The 20,526-nt window shown below is 21.6% G+C and overlaps 1 protein-coding gene and 1 long non-coding RNA gene across 13 annotated transcripts; one reads left to right on the forward strand and one right to left on the reverse strand.

Moving 5' to 3' along the window:
- Nucleotides 1–1,235: 1,235 nt before the first annotated feature.
- LOC100863281 (glycerophosphocholine phosphodiesterase GPCPD1) lies at nt 1,236–17,097 on the reverse strand. Of its 12 annotated transcripts, XM_086909641.1 has the most exons (16): nt 10,597–10,769; nt 8,962–9,193; nt 8,669–8,880; nt 8,320–8,489; nt 8,060–8,238; nt 7,849–7,983; nt 7,535–7,645; nt 5,765–5,918; nt 5,532–5,679; nt 5,209–5,434; nt 4,573–4,650; nt 3,808–3,963; nt 3,294–3,721; nt 3,060–3,207; nt 2,896–2,971; nt 1,236–2,821 (listed from the first exon to the last, which is right to left on the reverse strand). In XM_086909641.1, exons 2-16 carry the CDS (start codon nt 9,106–9,108, stop codon nt 2,802–2,804), a joined length of 2,388 nt encoding a protein of 795 aa, XP_086765767.1. In that variant the 5' UTR covers nt 9,109–9,193; nt 10,597–10,769; the 3' UTR covers nt 1,236–2,801. The 12 variants fall into 12 exon arrangements, with proteins under 12 accessions (XP_086765767.1, XP_012350492.1, XP_086765770.1 ...); XM_012495038.3 differs by lacking the exon at nt 10,597–10,769 and adding an exon at nt 16,838–17,097 and having other exon boundaries at nt 1,236–2,971; nt 8,962–9,086; XM_086909644.1 differs by lacking the exon at nt 4,573–4,650 and having other exon boundaries at nt 8,962–9,086.
- On the forward strand, nt 10,080–11,933 carry LOC147657410 (uncharacterized). The gene is made up of 2 exons (XR_015292437.1): nt 10,080–10,458; nt 10,760–11,933. It is a non-coding gene; the product is annotated as an uncharacterized LOC147657410 (long non-coding RNA).
- Nucleotides 17,098–20,526: the final 3,429 nt, after the last annotated feature.

The raw sequence follows: 20,526 nt of genomic DNA on the forward strand, positions 1-20,526 counted from the left end.
TTTTTTTACAATTTTTACACGTGTATTTCTTACAACTTTGAGATATTTATTACAAAAACGAACATTTTTTTTTTGTTTAATAAATCATAAAATTAAAAGGACTATAACAAAACATTAAAAAAATAATAAATCAAATTTCAAACTATACTATAAACATACAAATGAATTTATTTTCATTAATTAAAAAAAAAGTTTTTATTTAATTTTTAAATTAAAATTATTATATTTCTTGTAATTTTATAAAAAAATATAGTTAGAATTGCATTTAAAAACTATAAAAAAAATTTACGTGCATATATATACATATACAACACACACATACATGTAAATATGACAAAAATTATTGATTTTTTATATTTTTTAAATATAATTTTTACTAAATTTATTAAATATTTTAAGAATGACTTATAGGAATGAGGATAATCTTTTTAATAAAATTTATTAAATAATAAATTGAAAAATTTAATCATAAACTTTCGTATTTGAAAATCAATATGTTCTTTATGAATATTTATTATAAATACTCAATTTGTTTTTTTAAAATTTATTGCAAAAATAAATATTATTACAGCAATTGCATTTACATTTAAATAATTTATATTGCAAAAATAGCTTTTAATTTAAAAATTAATATTAATATTATCACATTATGGTCATATTTCTGATATTTGTATTTTTTTTTTTTTGCATTTAATTAAGATATACTATTTATAAATATGAGATACTATTATTTTATATTTTTTACAAATGGAATAAGTTAAAAACTTAAAATATTAAAACAAATTTTAAAACAATAAATATGATAGTTAATCTTTTAAAATAATATTAATAAATAATTCAAATAATTCAAATAATTCAAATGTTTTTTTGATAAAATTAATTTTTTTGTTAATTTATATTAATGTTTTGAATAAAAAAAATAGACTTGTTTTTACTTTTGTATTAGAATGTATTTAAAGTTTATTTGATAAATCTCAAATATAATGAAAAATAAATGATTCATAATGTGTTAATTATATTTTATATTTAATATTTATTTTCAGGTACTTTAAGTAATGAAATTAAAATTTCAAATGTAAATGCAAAAATATTATATCTTATTAGTTTTTTAATATTTATATATGTATGAAAATTTTTATATAATAATTATACAACCAATTAATTATTATATTTATAATTATTCGTTGTATATTCAAATTATTGTTTAATAGGGAAAGATAAAAATAGACACATAATTAGAAATCTGAAATATATATGATGTTATCATATTATACACTTGAAGACTATAATGTATTAACTTATGCATGTCAGAATTTGCAAAGGTCTATCAATGTATTTTAATTATAAACTTGTCGAACCGATTTATATCTATCAACTGGTTTATTATAATGCATAGCCTCTATGACAATAGAAAAGATCAGTAACCACCCCCCTTAATGCACTACATGTGTGCACTTACATATGTGATCCCATAACATATCTGTGGTATACTTCTCTAAACCATCAACAGATATTCTGTATATTGCCAGAATCATAACGATTGATACAATCGCTCTCTTTAATTGTATAGCATACTACCAATGCGGTATAACGGTATAAATTATCTTCTCTGTTCAATAACTTTGAAAAGATATTCGCGTACTACATACTTATTTTGTCACTGATGCAGTTTATTAAAAAGTTAATCAGGTATTAGAATCTGAACAGAAAAAATCTATAAAGCAAATGAATGATTTTTAAAAATTTGTTAATTTCACAATTGTGTTCTTATTTATATAAAAGAAAATCGATTTTTAATTTTTTAAGATAACTATTATACATAGATGAATAAATTGTAACAATCACCATATTATTATAAATATGGAAAAAAGCGCTTTTTTATAATTATACTAATGTTACACATAATTCTTTTTTCATGATTCAATTTCTAATGCTGCATTAAAAATAATTTGAAACATAAATAAGTGAATATGACATAATAATTACTTCACAACTTTTATCAACATTTCAAACTGTCGAAAAACAAATCGCATTTTTTTTTTTAATTTTTTTTTTTTTTTTTTGATAACTTAAAAAAGAGAATATATTCATGATGTTATATATTTGTGTTATATTATATAGATATTTCTGTCAATTTTCATTTTTTGAAATTAGTATATAATTAAAAGAAAAAATGAGAGGGGTGACTTCTTTTTATGAACTAAATGAAAATATTGAGAATATTTGTACTAAAAACTTGCAACTCCTTATTCATCTGCCATAGGCAGAGTAACAGAAGTAGACATCTTTTTCTACAGCCATTGGACTCATATTAAAAAAAAAAAAAAAAAAGGCCATTGTATAGAGTTTTAAGTAAGACATAATATGAAATTGACCGATTGTAGGAATGATATAAATGATGTGAAAAATACAATCAGTCATCTTTCTTGTGCATTAATATATAAATATATTCCATGTAATGGCCGTTAAGATGATCCAATGTTATGGATCCTAGGACTGTTAGGGAAACTAAAATTGTTTAACCCCTTTGGTGTAAATATTATAGTAAATTACAAGTTACAAAACATTTTCTTCGGTTTTTTTTTCTTCTTGTGGTCTTTTGTAGATAATATTTTCTGAATCAGAACCATGACATAAACGGCTTCTTAAAAGAAAAACATCAAAGACAGTCTTTCGCAGTGTCATCCTCTCCATAGATCTCTGATAACGTTGTCGTTTGACCGCAAACTAAGTCTGAGATACTTTTTGCTTTTACTGAATGGCCAAAAGACTTTGCACAAACGCTAAAATCTTTCGTCATTTCACTGATCTCTTTGCTCTCCTGATGGTCACATGTACTTGGTAATTTAACAGTTGACATTGGATATATATTATCGTCACCAATACTATTCTTACCAAAAGATGCAAATGAAGTTGTAGTTGATGTAGTTGTGATCATATTTCGTGATTTATCGATGTCCATATAATAATCCTACAATGAATTGAATTATATTATTTTTTTTTTTATATTGGATTGACTTTTTCCCCAAATATAATAATATATATAAATTATTACTAACCTTTTCTGAATTTAGAGAATTAGTAATTTGAGGTTGAGGTGCACAACTCTGATTACATTGTGCTAAAGCAATTAGCGCCTTTTGATTTTCTCTCGCATCAACTAAAAATATGCTTTCCTTGACTTCTTTTGCATTATATTCATCAATTCTATGCGAAATATTATAAAATATTAAATAATTATTATATATATTTTTATTTATTTATACAAAAATAAAATTTTAAACATTGCTTACTTATCATAAATAACTGCATGCAAACCAAGTTTCTTTAAATGTTGAATTGTATCTTTATCATTATTGTCATCTCCCCAACAAAAAATAATTAATCCAGCATCCTTTACAAATTTGACTTGTGAGGGATCTCTAAGAATATCTTCAGTATGAACATTAATTCCTAAGATATCAGCTGCTAATGCATGTCTAACAGCCATTGGTATCGTTTGACATCTCGGATCATGATAAGTAGGATATTTTGAAGTTACACCTTGTGTTAAAAATACTACTGGATATTTATTTTGTTTAAGACGAATCATGGCACAAATATCTGGATTGAATGATGAAAAAACAATTTTCCTATCCCCTCCATATTCTAGAACGACTTTCAATATAATGTCCAAATACATATTAAGATCGAAAGGATGATTAAGCTCGAATGTGCCGTCCTGTGTACATATATATATATATACAATTTCCGTGAGAAAATAATAAAAATATAAAATAAGTAAACAAATAAATTTATTATTTTTACCTTTAATTGCATAGTCCATTTAATTTCGATATTACAGCCGACATGTTGTTCTAATTCTTGAAGTACAGTTTGAAGCGTAGGAAAAGGTTGATGATCTTCTAAATCTTCATCAAAAAATCTTGGATTTTTTTCTCGACCTTCAGCCACATGATACACCTGTAAAAAAAATGTATTTAATGAAAAATAAATAAAATAGATCATTTCGTCAACGAAACTCTGTTAGATCATAAAAAGTTGATAAATGTTGTCGATATTTGATATAAGAGACTTTTTGAAGCCAAACAAAAGCAAACACTCTGAAGTCATGTGAATATATTAAAAGTAATATCATGCCTTTCATGATATTATTCACATGCTGTGATAATGTGTTTTTTTATAATATGTATACATTTTTCGATGAAGAATTTCGCGCTTGTGCGCGAAGTCAGAGGGAAATGAAACTGGTGAAAGATTATTAAAAATGATCTTCAAGATCTTTAAAGCATTTTTGCAAAAGATCGTTTAGTGATATTATATTGATAAAAAATACTTTTCAATTACTTTTGAATTATTTTAATAACTTACAATATTATAATAAGATAAAGCTTTTAGCTTTTAATTAAAGCATATAATGTACGATATTGTGACACGATGATATGATTTTAAAAATTAATTTTAGTTGGTTTTAGAATAAATTTTAAATAGCATGCATCGAGTTTTTTAAATAACTAATTGGTTATATATTTTGACGACGAGTTAGGCGGCGCAAGCGGTATGAAAGCTCACCAGTTGGTTAACCCCCTGTTCAGCTTTATCAACGAAATACAGCACCTTACCCAACGAGTCCCCCGGGTAATAAAAATCCTGTTGAATATTAAAAAGAGACAAATACGAATAGGTATGTTACACCTATAAATTCATGATTTCATGTCTGTGTATCTACATACGATACAATCCTTGAAGTGATTGATTTTTCCTTTAATACAAAAAAGGACATAAAAAGCAAGATATTAACACGCGTAGCATTATTAAGAAGCTGCATTTTATTAGTTAATGATAAATGAAAATTATGTTAGATGAACCCTATTAACTTTTTGAAAAATTATTAAATAATTATATAATAACTCTTGATTAACACTTTTTACATGAAATTAATACTTATTTCTTGATATATAATTTAAAATATTTTTTTTGTATCATTTATATATTGTTATAACTAAAAAAAATCTTTTAATTTTTTTCGCGTGTTTATGCAATATGAATATTTTATAATAAAAAAAAAAAATAAAAAAATTAAATTGCAAATATTGAAATTTGTAATTATAATTATGAAACAATGATATGAATATGATATGAAAGAAAATATCATTCAAATTTAAATATATATTTTAGAAATCATTATATGTTCATATTCAAAATTACCTTTAATAGATGTAGTTGTTCTAATGTAAGATCCTTAACAGGTATTTCTAGCATATCCATAGCTTCTATTTGTTTCTTGCGTTTTAATGAAATAGATACATAAAAATCGTGGTAAATGACCGGTATGTGATCTTTAGATAATTGAACATCAAATTCAACCATATCAGCTCCATGATATGATGCAGTCTTTAAAGAAGCTATTGTATTTTCACGCACATTAGCACAGCTGTGAATAAACAGATAAATAAAAATATAAACTTTAACATTCAAAATAATTTTAACAAAATTTTAGATTTTTAATGATTTTAAAAATATTAACATACTTTTTTGTTTGAAAAGATGTACCTAATCCCCTATGTCCTACATCTAGGCCAGACCACCGTTGTTCCCAATGTTTAGCATATGAAATATTCATATCCCATGGATAATCTGGAATTGATTTTATCACAACATATTCTAATGTAAGTTGTCCTGCAAAAAAAAAAATTATTTATACAGTAATTGACAATAATTTTTAATATTAAAAAATAAAATAAAAAGAAAAACAAAATCATACCAATTGGTCTATGCTTTGTGCTTGTAATTGGTACTGTTAGAAGCCCAACGCTAGATTGTAATGTACTAGGTAAAATATAGCTGAAACCGATATGACTTGGTGGTTCTCCTGGAAAACATCTTGAGCTGTATACGTAGTAGTCCACCAAATAAGCCTGAAAAAACATTCTATTCGGTATACATGGAAAAATACTACTATTTATAACAACACCAAATGCTTGCATCAATATTTTTTGCTTATCCATTATAGAACTTGTTTCAATTAATTAAGTCCAATGATCAAGGACAATTGGTTTGAAGAAACTTTTTTCTGAATTTTTCTAATCTGAGAAACAAGAAAATTACTAATAAATATAATCAAATTTTATGGCACATTATTAACGATCCTTGATCACTAAAAATCGTAGGAATTAAACTATATCATGAAAGACATTTGTACATCTTTTGTTTTTTCGAATTTTTATCAATTTTTTGGCAGTTTTAAGTAATTTATAGGCAAGAGCAACAAATTACTAGTAAAACAAAGATAATTTATTTCCTACATAATCTAGCAATGAACCAGACCAATAATTGCCAAATGCTGTACTCTGCCTGGTGACGCGTATCCCGCAACACCTGCCGATCATTCATTATTAAATTTCGATATCAAGTCTGTAAAGTTTGTAATTCAGATTTAGAAGATTCTGACAGCTTAATCTGGCACTAGCCGCGCAGCGGTGTCACGTACGGTACAGTAGAGAGTTGGTCAGAGCTAGAAAATATTAGTAGTACACTAAAAGGATATAGGAGTGATGGGAGCCTCACCATTTTCGACGCACACAGATGGATATGAGGTGTGACAGCGTTGATATCTCTAAATTTTTAGGTTTATTTAGGATGGCTGTAACTCGCATAAATCGATCTCATATAATAGTATAATATAATAAATAAATCTTGTAAAATCCAGTCTTTAATAGTAATATGATGTATTTCGAAAAAACATACAGATTTACGAGAGACCAGCCTAAGGATAGGTATGGTAGGGTTAACGACAATCAAAACCATCATATCTCTGTGTGATGTCATGTGACACAGATGTAAAGTGGTAGACGATGCTTAGCATCGATACATCAGATTGCATGTTAGCATCATCATTTGCACCAGAGATCTTGCTTTGTACAAAGCTGACGGTTGTCTTCGTTCCAGGCCAGTGCGCGCGACATCGCTTCTGGTTTCCAAGGAGGGCAATAGCTGCTGAACAAGTTTAATTATTTTTTACCAAGTAATTTGAACAAGTCGCGAAAGAAGACGTGGCCGGCCTACTCGTGGTCTACTGAAAACTCACATGGTATGGTCAATGCGTATTTTTAGCGTGTCTAATTTCTTATCTGAATTACCAGTAGTTCGTCATTTATTGCTCTGCCATATTCATAATTTTGATTAATTTTTACATATTTATTTATCTGCCATTTTATTTATTATTTCAAATAAAGATGTACTTTTGTTATCAATTTTAGAATGAATCGAATATTACATCACATATTTTTTATTTTTCAATTATTTAGATTTTTCTACAATTAATTGATAAATTATTAAAATTAATACTTTTGATGTTTCCATCTGTAGAATTATCCATAAAAGACAGAAAAGTTGACTTGAAATAAAGCTATCCTAGATAAATACGTAATGTAATAATATAAGAATTATAAGCAATAAATACCAACCAATGGTTATTCATCGAGTTGTGTATTTACTATGATTTCTTGATGAGATATTTTATATGATTACTTACAATAGTTTCAGGATATCGAACTGCAACATTGAAGATAATAAATTCGTCTTCATTGTAAGCTCGACCAAATTGTTCTTGTATCTTGAAACGAGCTTCTTCATCATTCATTACCTAAAATTATAAACATATTTAATATTATATATTGTTAATTATAATATTGTTGCAAAAACAAATATGATATTGATTTTGATAACATATATACAAAAATATATATACAAAGATATATAAAAAATTATATATATAATTATATATTATTATATAATAATATTATATAAAATTATATAATAATTATATAATATCATAATATATCATACCGCAACTTCTGTAATACTAAAGGCAGGTTGATCAATAATATCTTGCGTATCCATAGAAAGACTATCATCTACACAATCACCACCAAATTGTTGCAATTCTAAAGAATTGTGTCTAATTAAATTTACAGGTGTCATCTAAATTAAAAAAACACTTTTAATTTTTTAAATTTCATTTATCAATTTTCAAATACGTGATTAATTAAAAACATACTTTAATGTGAACTTTTCTATTTTGTAGTCGATTTTTCCATAACTTAATTGGATTATTAAAAAGCTTAAATTGTATCACAGTTTCATCGGTCAACCAGCCTCGTTCAATTTTACAGTAGCCATTATAATAACCGAATTTATCTGGATCAGGCAATGTGTCACTACTAAAATTGCTAGGTGCTGTAACAAATTTTTTTAATTGTACAATTTATGATAAAAAAATATTACTAAATTCATTATTAATTATATTAGATTATATACCATTTTTTTTAATAAAGCGTGGTGTCATATGAGTCTCCCATCTACGAATAATAAGAGTCTTGGCCGAATTTTTAGTACCATTAGAATGACAGATGACGGCAACAAAATATCGGAATTCTACATCAGCATCAATGGGAAGTGCAACTTTTTGTGAAAATATTCTTCCACCTCTGAAATTTATAAATTTCATATATGCTATAATTTTCAATAATGATAATTAAATTTTATACATATATCTAATATATTAAATGAAATAAATATATTATAATTAAATATAATGTAGATATAATATAAATATTATCAATAAAACTCTATTATATTTGGAATGAAATACATAAAATATACTTACTCATCATCTATATCACCAAATGAGTTATCTCCAGCATTGTCATGTCCATCGTCACTATAAAATTCTCCACTACTATTACTGTCAAAAAGTATAGGAGAATCCCGACTGCCATGCTCTTGTGATAATTGAATTGCCTGATTGTGATTCCAAGCACCCAGTTCAGGTAAATTACCCACTACATACAAAACTTCATTTTTTTCTACTTTATGTACCTAATTAAATAAGTTTATAAGAAAAATTAAAAGTACTAAAAAATTATTAATTAAAATAGTGAAAAAATTATTATTAATTACTTGGACTCTAAAAATCCAATCTCTTTTAGATCCCCTCATGTCTGATGTATGTTCAGTTGCCACCTCGATGAAGTTAGTCTCACGTGGCTTCTCTTGCTGCTTGTATTCCCCGTCCTCTTTGTTCTCTATAAACCATATCCGCTGCATATTATATATGTTTTCTTTTTCTCAGTGTTTTTCTCTTTCAATTTTCTGTGTTTCAAGGTGTGTTCAATTCACATCAGCTAATCTTCTGTAATAAGGGACTTGTTGTAAAGTATGCCAAAACATTTTTAATAGCAATCAAATGGGACGATTATTTTATAGACAAAATTTTTATGAAAATTAATTTTTGTAAATTCTTCTTTTAAAGAATTCTTATTGCAAACTTTACATTAATAATTATTTTATGTCTATTATATAATATATTATTTAATATATTTTTATCATTTTTTGATTAATATAAATAAATATTAAAAAAATTAAATATTTTATATTAATTCATATATTTTGAAATTTAATTATGATTATTAAAATAAAAAAATATTTTAAATAATTTAAATATCATTTTTAAATATGTTTAAATTATTTTATTCATTTATTTAAATTTCATAGATTTGATTAAAAAATTATATGTTTAATAAAAAAATCTAGATATGTAGTTATATTAAAATGTATTAAAACATATAGTATGATATAAGTATATAAATAGTAAAATATATAGTATGGTATTGTATCATTCTATGGTATATAATTTTTGAAAATAAGAAAAAAATAAGGAATAAAAAAAACCTAAAATAAAAGAACATTTTAAATAAAATAAAATTAAGCAATATTAATATAACATACACATACACACACACATACATATATAAATAATTTAAAAACATAATTTAATTTTACAAGTAATGAATGAAAAATTTTATTAAAAAACAATCCAAATTTATTTAAAATAAATTCTACGAAATCATGAACGATAAGACAATTTTATATTATATTTTGCATATTTTAATTCGATTAAATATTTGATAATTTTTAATTAAAAATTTTAATATTTAAACAAACTTATATACAATATATTTTATATTATTTTATAATAATAGATTACTAAAAATTAACAAGAATATATTAGAAAATATAGTATAAAACAAATGACTAAACATTAATATATGAAATAAAAGTAAAATATTTGACATTCTTTTTTTAGTAATCAAAGTATAATTTTTAAATTGTTTAATAATAAATTTAATACATTAATAACATATAAATATTCATAAATAAACATCACTTTGTTTCACCTGATAAATGTTATATGTTAATATATGTTATATATGAATAAAATAAAGCCAATTATAATTTTTTTTTCACAAACTGTTGCCAAACTACGACATTTTTATAATTTCAATGAAGAAACAATGAACATAGAAATGTATTAATATAAAAAAGTTTGAAAACAGCTTTTAAACAACATGTCGGAGATGAGAAAAATGGAAAAGAATTTAATAAAATGATAAAAAAGTGAAGTTTTTCAATCGTTAATTCAAATTAATTTTATGTATCAATGCACATCATTCCTGAAAATATTAGTTTACCTATTGTATGGAAAAAACACGGTAGATTTTATTTGTAAAGATTGATTAGCAGCCTGGTATTCACCTCGTATAAGAGTGTGTGTTATTTAACGAATGCCCAAGGCAGTCGCTCTATATTTTTTATCAAATTTGTCATAATTTATTCTTTCACAGCACAACACAACTATTTTAACTAACACGATACAGCTCAAGTACAACACTACACCGCAATACTTTTTCTTTCGCAGATGAAATAATGGTCGATTTGGCAACGTCGTGAACGCGGAAGTGACGACAACGATTCAGTAGAACCACTAATTCAAACTATCTGAACTATTACAATTTGAAAATTGTTATTCTTAGAACTTTGTGTATGAATATTAGAGATTACAAATAATATTAGTAACTATACTTATTAAGTAAATTAAAAATATTATATTTAATTCATGCAAACATTTTTATTTAAGTAGTATTTCACAAAATTTCGAGTAGTTACTTCCTGTCCGCCATGCTGCATCGAACACAACAACCAATATATTGTTAAGTAAAAATAATTTTATGTATTATTTTTCATTCAATACAGGCAACATTTGAATTTTATATTTTGAATTACATAAATATTATAAATTATAAAAATTTAATCATTTATATTTGCATATAATAAAAAATATATAAATTATTTACTATTATTGTTCAATAAAAATTGTATGAAAAAAATATATTAATCAATTTTCAATATTCATTGATATTGATTTTAGTAAAAATATATGAAATTCAAAAATACTATTCGAAGTTGAATGAATTTATATGCATTGTTAATAAAATTTTAAACATCTTTCATATTTACTTAAAAACTTCTGTTTCGTTATTACTATATATAATATTAAATGAATATCTAATTTTTTATCGAAACATTATATTTTTATTGCTATATATAGTATAATTTGTAAGTGTTTATTTTCAAAAATATATTTTCAAGAAATATTAGCTATAAAATATCGCAAATAGTTTCGTTTCATAAGTAAAAGAATACATGAAAACAGAAGAGAGTGAATGATAATTTTAATTTATATAATATTAAAAAATCATTTTCCAACTTAAAATAATAGTAAATAATAAAAATGATATTTTTTAAATATTATTTATATTGTTTTATTTTTTTTATAAATATGTAGATGATGTAGATGAAAAAAAAATGTTTAATACATTTGATCGGAAGAAGTAATAGTAGGTAACAGGAAAACACTTGTTAAAAAAAATGTTCGTATCGACTATAGGGGAACTATGATAAGAGTCATGACGCATTAAAAGAGGAAACCACTCAATGCAAGATGCGCTGATATTATAATATTATTGATTTTGTCATAACACTACATAATAAAAATATTTGAAAACAAAATAAATATATATATATAAATAATATGTATAAATGCATTAATTTATTAAATGCATCAAGTATCATATTGTTATTAAATTACTAAATTAGTACATTACTAAATCATATATTTCTTAGATTACATCTTTTCTTAGATTAAATAGACAGATGTAATCATATTAGAATAATTATACAATAATCATGCAATATCAAGATTAGACTTCAAATTTGATTATTGAAATGTGAAAAATATACAGGCCCAGTTAAGAAATGTATAAAAATATAAACAAATCAGCTATTATTAAACTTTTAAGAATTACAATTTGTTATCTAAATTCTAAATAACTTAGATAAAAATTACGCGAAAAAATATCATATTTGTGTTAAAAATTCTTTAAATTTATAAAACAGAAATTAATTTTATTTTAAAATATATTATTCTATTTATTTTTAATAATGAATTAAATTGTTTTATAAATAATATAATAATTCAAATAATTTTTCACATCAAAAAATTTATTATGTAAATTATGTATTAAATTTTGTTCCTTTTTGATATAATTTAATAATATAATATAGTTATTATAACGAATAGATAGTAAACAACGTTTCTATTTCTCATTTATTTTACTATCGAATTTTAAATTTTTAATTGATACATCATATTGAATTACATTGATAGAATTATTTTTAATTTATTTTCAAATGTAAAAAATTATATTAATTACTATAATTGCTTTTGATTGTTATAATTAATCATTATAATATTTTTATGTTGGATTGTGTAATTAAATTGTAATGAATGAAGATTAAAATATTTGTATATTTTAGTATATAATTAGTTATAAAAGATATATATTTTATTTTTTTAAATATTTAAAAATATATATTATGTAACTCTTTCTCTAAAAATTTTTTTAACAGAGTTTCATATACTATTCGAGGTATTGTAATGTATCAGTATAAATGAAGAAATCAATATCGTTCCTTTGTTGTAAGAAATAAGTATTTGTACATCAATGTCTGTATATCAAAGATATATCATTTCAGTGAATATTCTATCGTAAATATATTTTCTTGTGCCTCTTATATTTTTGTATTATTGTTTATGAAGATTATTATTTCAGAATTGAAGATATTTATTTTTATTATATGAAATATAACTTATAATATATCTATAATTTTGACTAATATAATTTTTTTTGCATTTTTTAGTATTTTTACAATTTATCATATATCAAAGTTTGAAATTTATTTATTGTGTATCTGATAAATTGGATGAGCTCAACTATATATAATAATACTGTTTTATTTAAAGTTTTCTTCTAAAATTCTTTTTTTAAAAAGAAAAAATAGATTCAAAAATCTATTTTGTAAATCTATTTTTGAAAACATTTTAATCTAACATTTTATCTAAAAAGATTTTTAGATAAAAAAAAATCATGAATTACAAGAAATACTTTATAAATAAAAGTATATATATTATAGAAGTTTGGATATATTTTTCAGATATATTTTATTCCATAAAGAACTATTATAAAAGTTATAAGTTATATTAAAAGTTATATTACATTACTAAAATATAGAAATGTAGAATTTTATTTTTTATAAAATAGAAAAATATTGACATTTTGAATATTATTATGAATTAATTTATAGATATACAAATATTTATCTTTCGTTATTATTTATCATATTTTTCTCTCTTCGTTTTAACATTTTTAATTTATTTTAAATTAAAAATTACAATTTTTGTTATATTTGTATTTATCATACATAAACAATCTCTGAGATAAGTTGAATGACATAAAAAATAATAAATGTACAATAAATGTCACACAAAGTCGACAAAAATAATCTATGTTTGTAATGTCATTATACATTATGAATAAAAATATCTCGTGCCTTTATTTTCATTTTTTAATTACAAATTCTTAATAAAAAGAATAAAAGGAATATTAATAGTAATTTCTCTATGAATCTCTACATAAATTTACGTATTTGGCTGCAAAATAACAATTTTTTAAAAATAAATATTTTAAAATAGAATTATATTTATATAACTTAAGTATTATTTGGACACAATTCAATGTCTTGTTCAATCTTTCTTAGCTATCATAAGATATCTTGTATCTTTTCTTACTGTTTATTAAAATTACTACAACTAATTAATTTAAAATTTATTTTATAAACTACGATATTTTATTAAATATTTTATTATTAGTTAAATATGTTATTTTTTAGAATTTTATAGAATTTTTTAGATTCAATTTTCTCTAGAATTTATTTATTATGAAACATGAAATGAAAGAAATGAAAAAACAGAAAGAAAGATTATTTTAATATATTTAAAGAGCAAGAAATGCGAAGATATATTTATATGTATTATATAGATTTAAAGTAGCCGAACATTTATATATATTTTTCATGAATTATTATATTTTTATTTATGTTTATATTTTTTATATTTATTTATATTTTTTTTATATTTTTTATTCTTTATTTATATATTTTAAATAAAGAAATTTATTATTTATATATATTATATTTTATTATATTTTAAATTATTTATTGAAAATTAAATAATATATATATAATATATATATATATATAATTATATAATAATATATATATATAATTTTATAACTTGACATAGAGATTACGAAAATGATTTTATTATTATGAATTATATGATTTATAATTATAAAATATCAATTGAATTTTTATATATTGAAAAGAAAGATTGAAAAAGAAACAGTCCAAAGTTAACTGAATATATAATGATCAACCTTCGTGAAAGTCATGCTATGTCATTTATCGATCTATCTATATCGTAGATAGAGGACTCTTAACAAAGATGTAAAAAAAAACGCTCAAGGAAATAAAACTATGGTATGCGGCTATTGTAATACCATTGTTCCATTACGATTGACACAGATATATGTACATTGTATTCGTAATTGTATGTACTTCTATCTTTTTTATTATCTTAGTATTATTGCATACAATTGCATAAATAAAGAAATTTTCATAAACACTGCGTGTTTTATAAATGAACGTTAAAAATATTTTCTACTCATATTTTCATTCTATTGTATTTAAAAAGATTAAAATTATAAGCAATTATATTTGATTAAATATCTCTAATATCTTAAAATCTTCGCATAAAAGAATAAATTATATTATCTAAATATTAATAAGTTTTTTTTTATTGATTATACTTAATTAATCATAATTTATAAATTTTTTTATTATTTATATTACACATTCCTTTAATTACATATTTTATTTCTAGAAATACATCATTTGTTTATAATTTTCCTTGAATTGTTTAGCGAATTTCAAAATTAGAGAATAAAACGAGCATAATACGTAATGTTGATTCGATTTGAAAATTTTTTTATATAGTATACAATATTATAATTCTTTTTTTATATAGCATATAATGTTGTTGTATAATATTTGTACATAGTGAAATTACATATTTCTTTGCAGAAACAATCAATTAGCAAAAGAAAAAAAATAATAATTATAAAATTATAAAAATTAATGTTTACACTCAACAAATATAAATTTTACGAATTTAATTATTATTATTTTTATTTCTATGCTTAATTAAAATAAATAGTAATAATATAGGAATTTCATTTTTAATATATTAGAGATTATTGAAATTTTCAAAATAATTTAAAATCAAGGAAGTTAATTTATAATCTTTAACTATATTTGTACAATTATTATTTTGTTACAAGAAAATTTTTGTTTTGTATAATTAAAAGAAAAAACTAAAGAATAAAATATATATAAAATTCAATCTATAGAAGAAATTTACCACTTCTCATTCATCATTATAAAATTTATACTTATAATTGAATTATTAAATTATTAAAATTATTATTTAATTTTGAAATATTTGTAATATTATTATTTTTGTAAAAATAACAGTTTTTTTTCAATTATTTCAAATTTTTTAATAAAATTTCAGATGATTTGTGATATTTGCATTCATTGAATTTGGTTAGACAATATAAAACATGCAGCATATTTTTTAAAAATATTTATTTCGACTGTTATTTTTCAACGGAATCTCAAGGCAAACTTACCAGAAAAAGCGTAAAAAAAACAAGCATAAGTTACGATGATAAGCGACGAAACGATAAAAAAAAGTATTCACTCATAAAAATAAGATAGCATATAATTTTTAACTATTAATGATATATTATTCAATTATTTTATTAAATAAATTTTAATCAAAGTTCTTTAAATATGATTTCGATAAATATTGAAAATAACCGTGATTATTCTAAATTATGATTGTTGCAAATATATTTACACAATTTAACAATTTTTTACCGCGATTTAAATTGATTTAACGAGTTGCAGTTGAGTCACATCAAATTTATCGATCGTAGACTTTCGTTTTAATGTAAAAGGATTCAAGATTTTGTTGTATGGTTTCGCGTATGGTTTCGTAACGATGAAAAAGAAACAATCTAATAAAGATTAAATCAGATTATAGGTGTTAAAATCATTTTAATAATGGAAAATACATCGGTTAAAATAATTAATTCTATGATTTATTGTTAATATTCAACAAAGTATATATTTGTACGTACATCTTGAATCGATTTTTATTTCACAACCAAGGAAATGTATTATAAATATAGTGGCTTTACTTATCGTGAATTACGATATGCAGTAAGTAGAAATCGATTCATCATTTAGAATCGATAAGAAGTCAATTACTTACTTTATTATTTAATTTTAATGTATAACAAATAGATAATCAACAGTGGGAAGGATACTATTTTTTGGAACACACCTTGAAAACAAATTGATGGATCAGACATGTCACGTATCAGAAATCAAATATTGAGAAATATTTTCGTAGTTTTAATAGTTTTCTCAATGATAGCATTAATAAAATATAATAACGCATGAATCTACTCACTAATATTTGTCACGTGCACTGTATCACGCTTTTCATTTAGTAGATATCATAGCAGATGAACTAACTATAAAAAATAGCTACACGCTGTTTCATAGACGAATATGTAACGTATGCACACATTGCAACGATAAAGCTTTTACAAATATTACGAACACAATCATAAGCAAGCAACAAAGATAGAGAAAGAAAAGAAAGAGAAAAGATATAAATCGTCGAAACAACACGTAACCTTTACTGCCGTCGAAATACTACTGACTGTGGCGTCGGGTTTCAATCAGGTTATGCAAACCCTACAAACCCCCACTTTTCTTTTCCTCTTGTATACCTACGCACGTGACTCTCCAATGTGTTCCACATTTATTGTATATACATATATGCTGTCTAGACACGTCATATAACTCGGTAGATACAACGCAACATTTTGTAAAAATTAAGATACATGTAAAATATTTTATATGTTTTTTAATTTTATATTTATTTATATTTATTTTATTATATTAACTTTATATTTATTATAATAAAATTGTATGTAAAAAATTGTAATCTTTATTAAAATATTTTTAATATATATGTATACTATTTATTTATATATTTATATATTTTAAAATAATATTTTAATATTAATATATTGAAAAAGAATATTGATGATTAACTTTATAATGAAATATTAAAAAATATTTGATTATTTTATGAAGAATTATTTTTAATATAGAATGTTTGAAAAAATCAAGAAATTATTAAAATTTATTCGAATATAATTGTACTTTACTGTAACGTGTGTTTATATAAATAATACTTAATATCGATAATTAATTATATATAATTCAATCATTGGATTATTTTATAAAATTATTTCATTCTTTCATAATTTTATGAATTTCATTATTTTAATATAAGAAATCAATTAATCTTTATAATTACATATTTATAAGTTGATATATATGAGAAAGAAATAATTATCTCTCATGTTCTTGACTTATATAAAATTGATATATATGTATAAGTACTTATATTATACAAATTTATATTTCGTAACAGATTATAGATTATAGATTATAAATTATTCAATTTTAAATACATATTTCAGACTTAAACTTTGATTTCTATCTATCTATATATTTATTTCATATTTATGAATATGTATTTCATTTTAATTTTATTTATATATCATTATATGATAATAAAAGAAATTGTGTTTTATTGTTATTTTAAATATTTATTATTCAAGAAATAATAAAATTAATTTAATCAAACGTGAAAAGAATACATCTAACAATCACAATAGTAATTTTTTTCAAAAAATTTTTTAAAAACATATTGTTTTGAAATTTTTTTCAGACAAATTTTAAATTAAAAGATAAAATAAAAATTCTTCAACTCATAGTCAAACTTCTCTATCATAAAATTTATTGAAGAAATTTATATTATTGAAATATTTGTAATGAATATGATCTGAATATCTCGACAAATAATATTTATAGATATAATATTTATATGTATTATTTTATAGATCAATTCTTTTACGTAAATGGTTCTAAAATCATTTTATCATTAGATATTTTGTTGTATGACAATAATAAATTTATTTGTAATTAAACAAGTTGAATGAAATAAAGAGATCAAGTTTATATTCGAAATAATTTTCTGTAATATAATATTATATATAAATATGGAGTTTAAAGTATATATGATTATAAAGTTAATGTCTTACTCATATATACATATGTAATATCTATTATATTACCTTAACGAATAAAACGTCATAAATATTTTCATAAATATTATGTATTACATTGTAATACATGTAATACATTACAATGAATATAGTAAAGTACATAATAAAGTATAAAAGTTATTTTAAAAAAATTCATCATTGCTCAGTTTCTAATATGAATTTATTCGTTAATTTTAATATAAATTATTTTAATATAAATTTTCTTTTTTAATCATTGGCACTTAAGAAATATAACAAATAAGATTTAATATATTACAATATAATAATAAAATTATTAATTATCTAAAATTAATTAGCCATTTCCACGATTATTGTGCGATCATGAAATAAATGTTAAAAATTAGATAAAGAAATGCTCAAAATTGAATAATTATTTAACGATCCAAAAATATTAGTAGTGAATAAATCTATTAACTTTAGAGATGTGACAGAAATAGAGAATTAAATAAAAATGATTGATTTTATAAAAATATACAGTTTTAAATATTTATCTTTATGTCATAAAATTATATGATTCGTAAGAAATAATTTAAAATAATAGATTGTGAAATTTTAATATTATAATAAATTAATCAAAAAATATGATTATAATCAAATTTATTAAAAATTCTTCAAAGAAGAATTTTTCTACCTAAAATCAATTTTATTAGTATTTTTATTATTTCTTCTTCAATAATTAATATTTTTTTCTAAAATAAAATAATTTTTTTAATATTATATTTTTAATATTATTAATATTAATTCTTTTATAATATATTCTTTATATAAAAAATTTTTTATATGAACTTTATATAAATCTTTATACATAAAATTCATATTTTTTTATTTGTTTTATTATATTTTCTTTATTGAACATTCATTCATCTAAACATTATTAGATTCTAATGTATTATCTACTCTTATTTTTTTGTTCAAGGTTTGAAAAGAGATTCAATTAAAAGATGTACATTATTGTAGTATTAACAACGTGTTGCAAAAAGTTATTATAAAAAAAAAATCAATAGATTATATAACAGTTATAACGATTTATATAGACATACATATCATATTATATAAAATTAATGAAATTTGTACTATGCATATTCATCAAGAAATAATGAATCAGGAAAAGTAGATCGATAACAGATTCTATGAATCTTTTACACAATTTTTTACAAATGTTTATAAATACTTAATCATTTTTTTTGCATTTATCTTAATGCAAATCGGTCATATTGTTTTCGATATTTAAAATCTATGCACATAACAAAGAGAAAATAAAAGGTTCTTTATTTATAACTTTATCTCTTTTAATCTAGTCTGGTGATTTGTCAAAGACTTTATTGCGATTAATAGAGAAATAGAGGGTTTAATACTGAACAAATAAGATAATGCTTATCAAGGCCATTAAAAGACATTAGATGGCGAGAAAACAAAGATAACGAGATGATGTCTGGAAGTGAAAGATCGTTAAATTATCATTATAAATTGGTAAAAAATATATACAAGATAACTAATCGATGTACTTCTTCCGGTTCAACATAATTTGTTGTATAAATTCCAGTTTTGAATTTATATTAATTAGATTATTTTGATATAATAAATATTCTGTCTGTTGTTTTGTCATTTATTTATAGCTTCAGGTACAATAGTTGCTATATTTTATAATCAATATAAAAATATGATTATAAATGTTATAGGAGATTGAATAATTTTTACAAATCAGAATTAAAATTATATTTTTATGTAATATATAACTTTTCTTATTCACATATTATTATTATTATTATTATTATTATTATTATTATTATTATTATTATTATTATTATTATTATTATTATTATTATTATTATTATTATTATTATTATTATTATTATATATTAATCTATAGAAACGAATGATATTAAATCACAGAATGTTTTTGTTTAAAACGAGAATAAAAAAATTTAATATTTAAAAAATAATTTCGAAATTA

Source organism: Apis florea, unplaced genomic scaffold (assembly GCF_048593485.1).
Source record: "Apis florea isolate Af1SG1 unplaced genomic scaffold, ASM4859348v1 contig_3158_pilon, whole genome shotgun sequence".
Classification (NCBI taxonomy): Eukaryota; Metazoa; Arthropoda; class Insecta; order Hymenoptera; family Apidae; genus Apis; species Apis florea.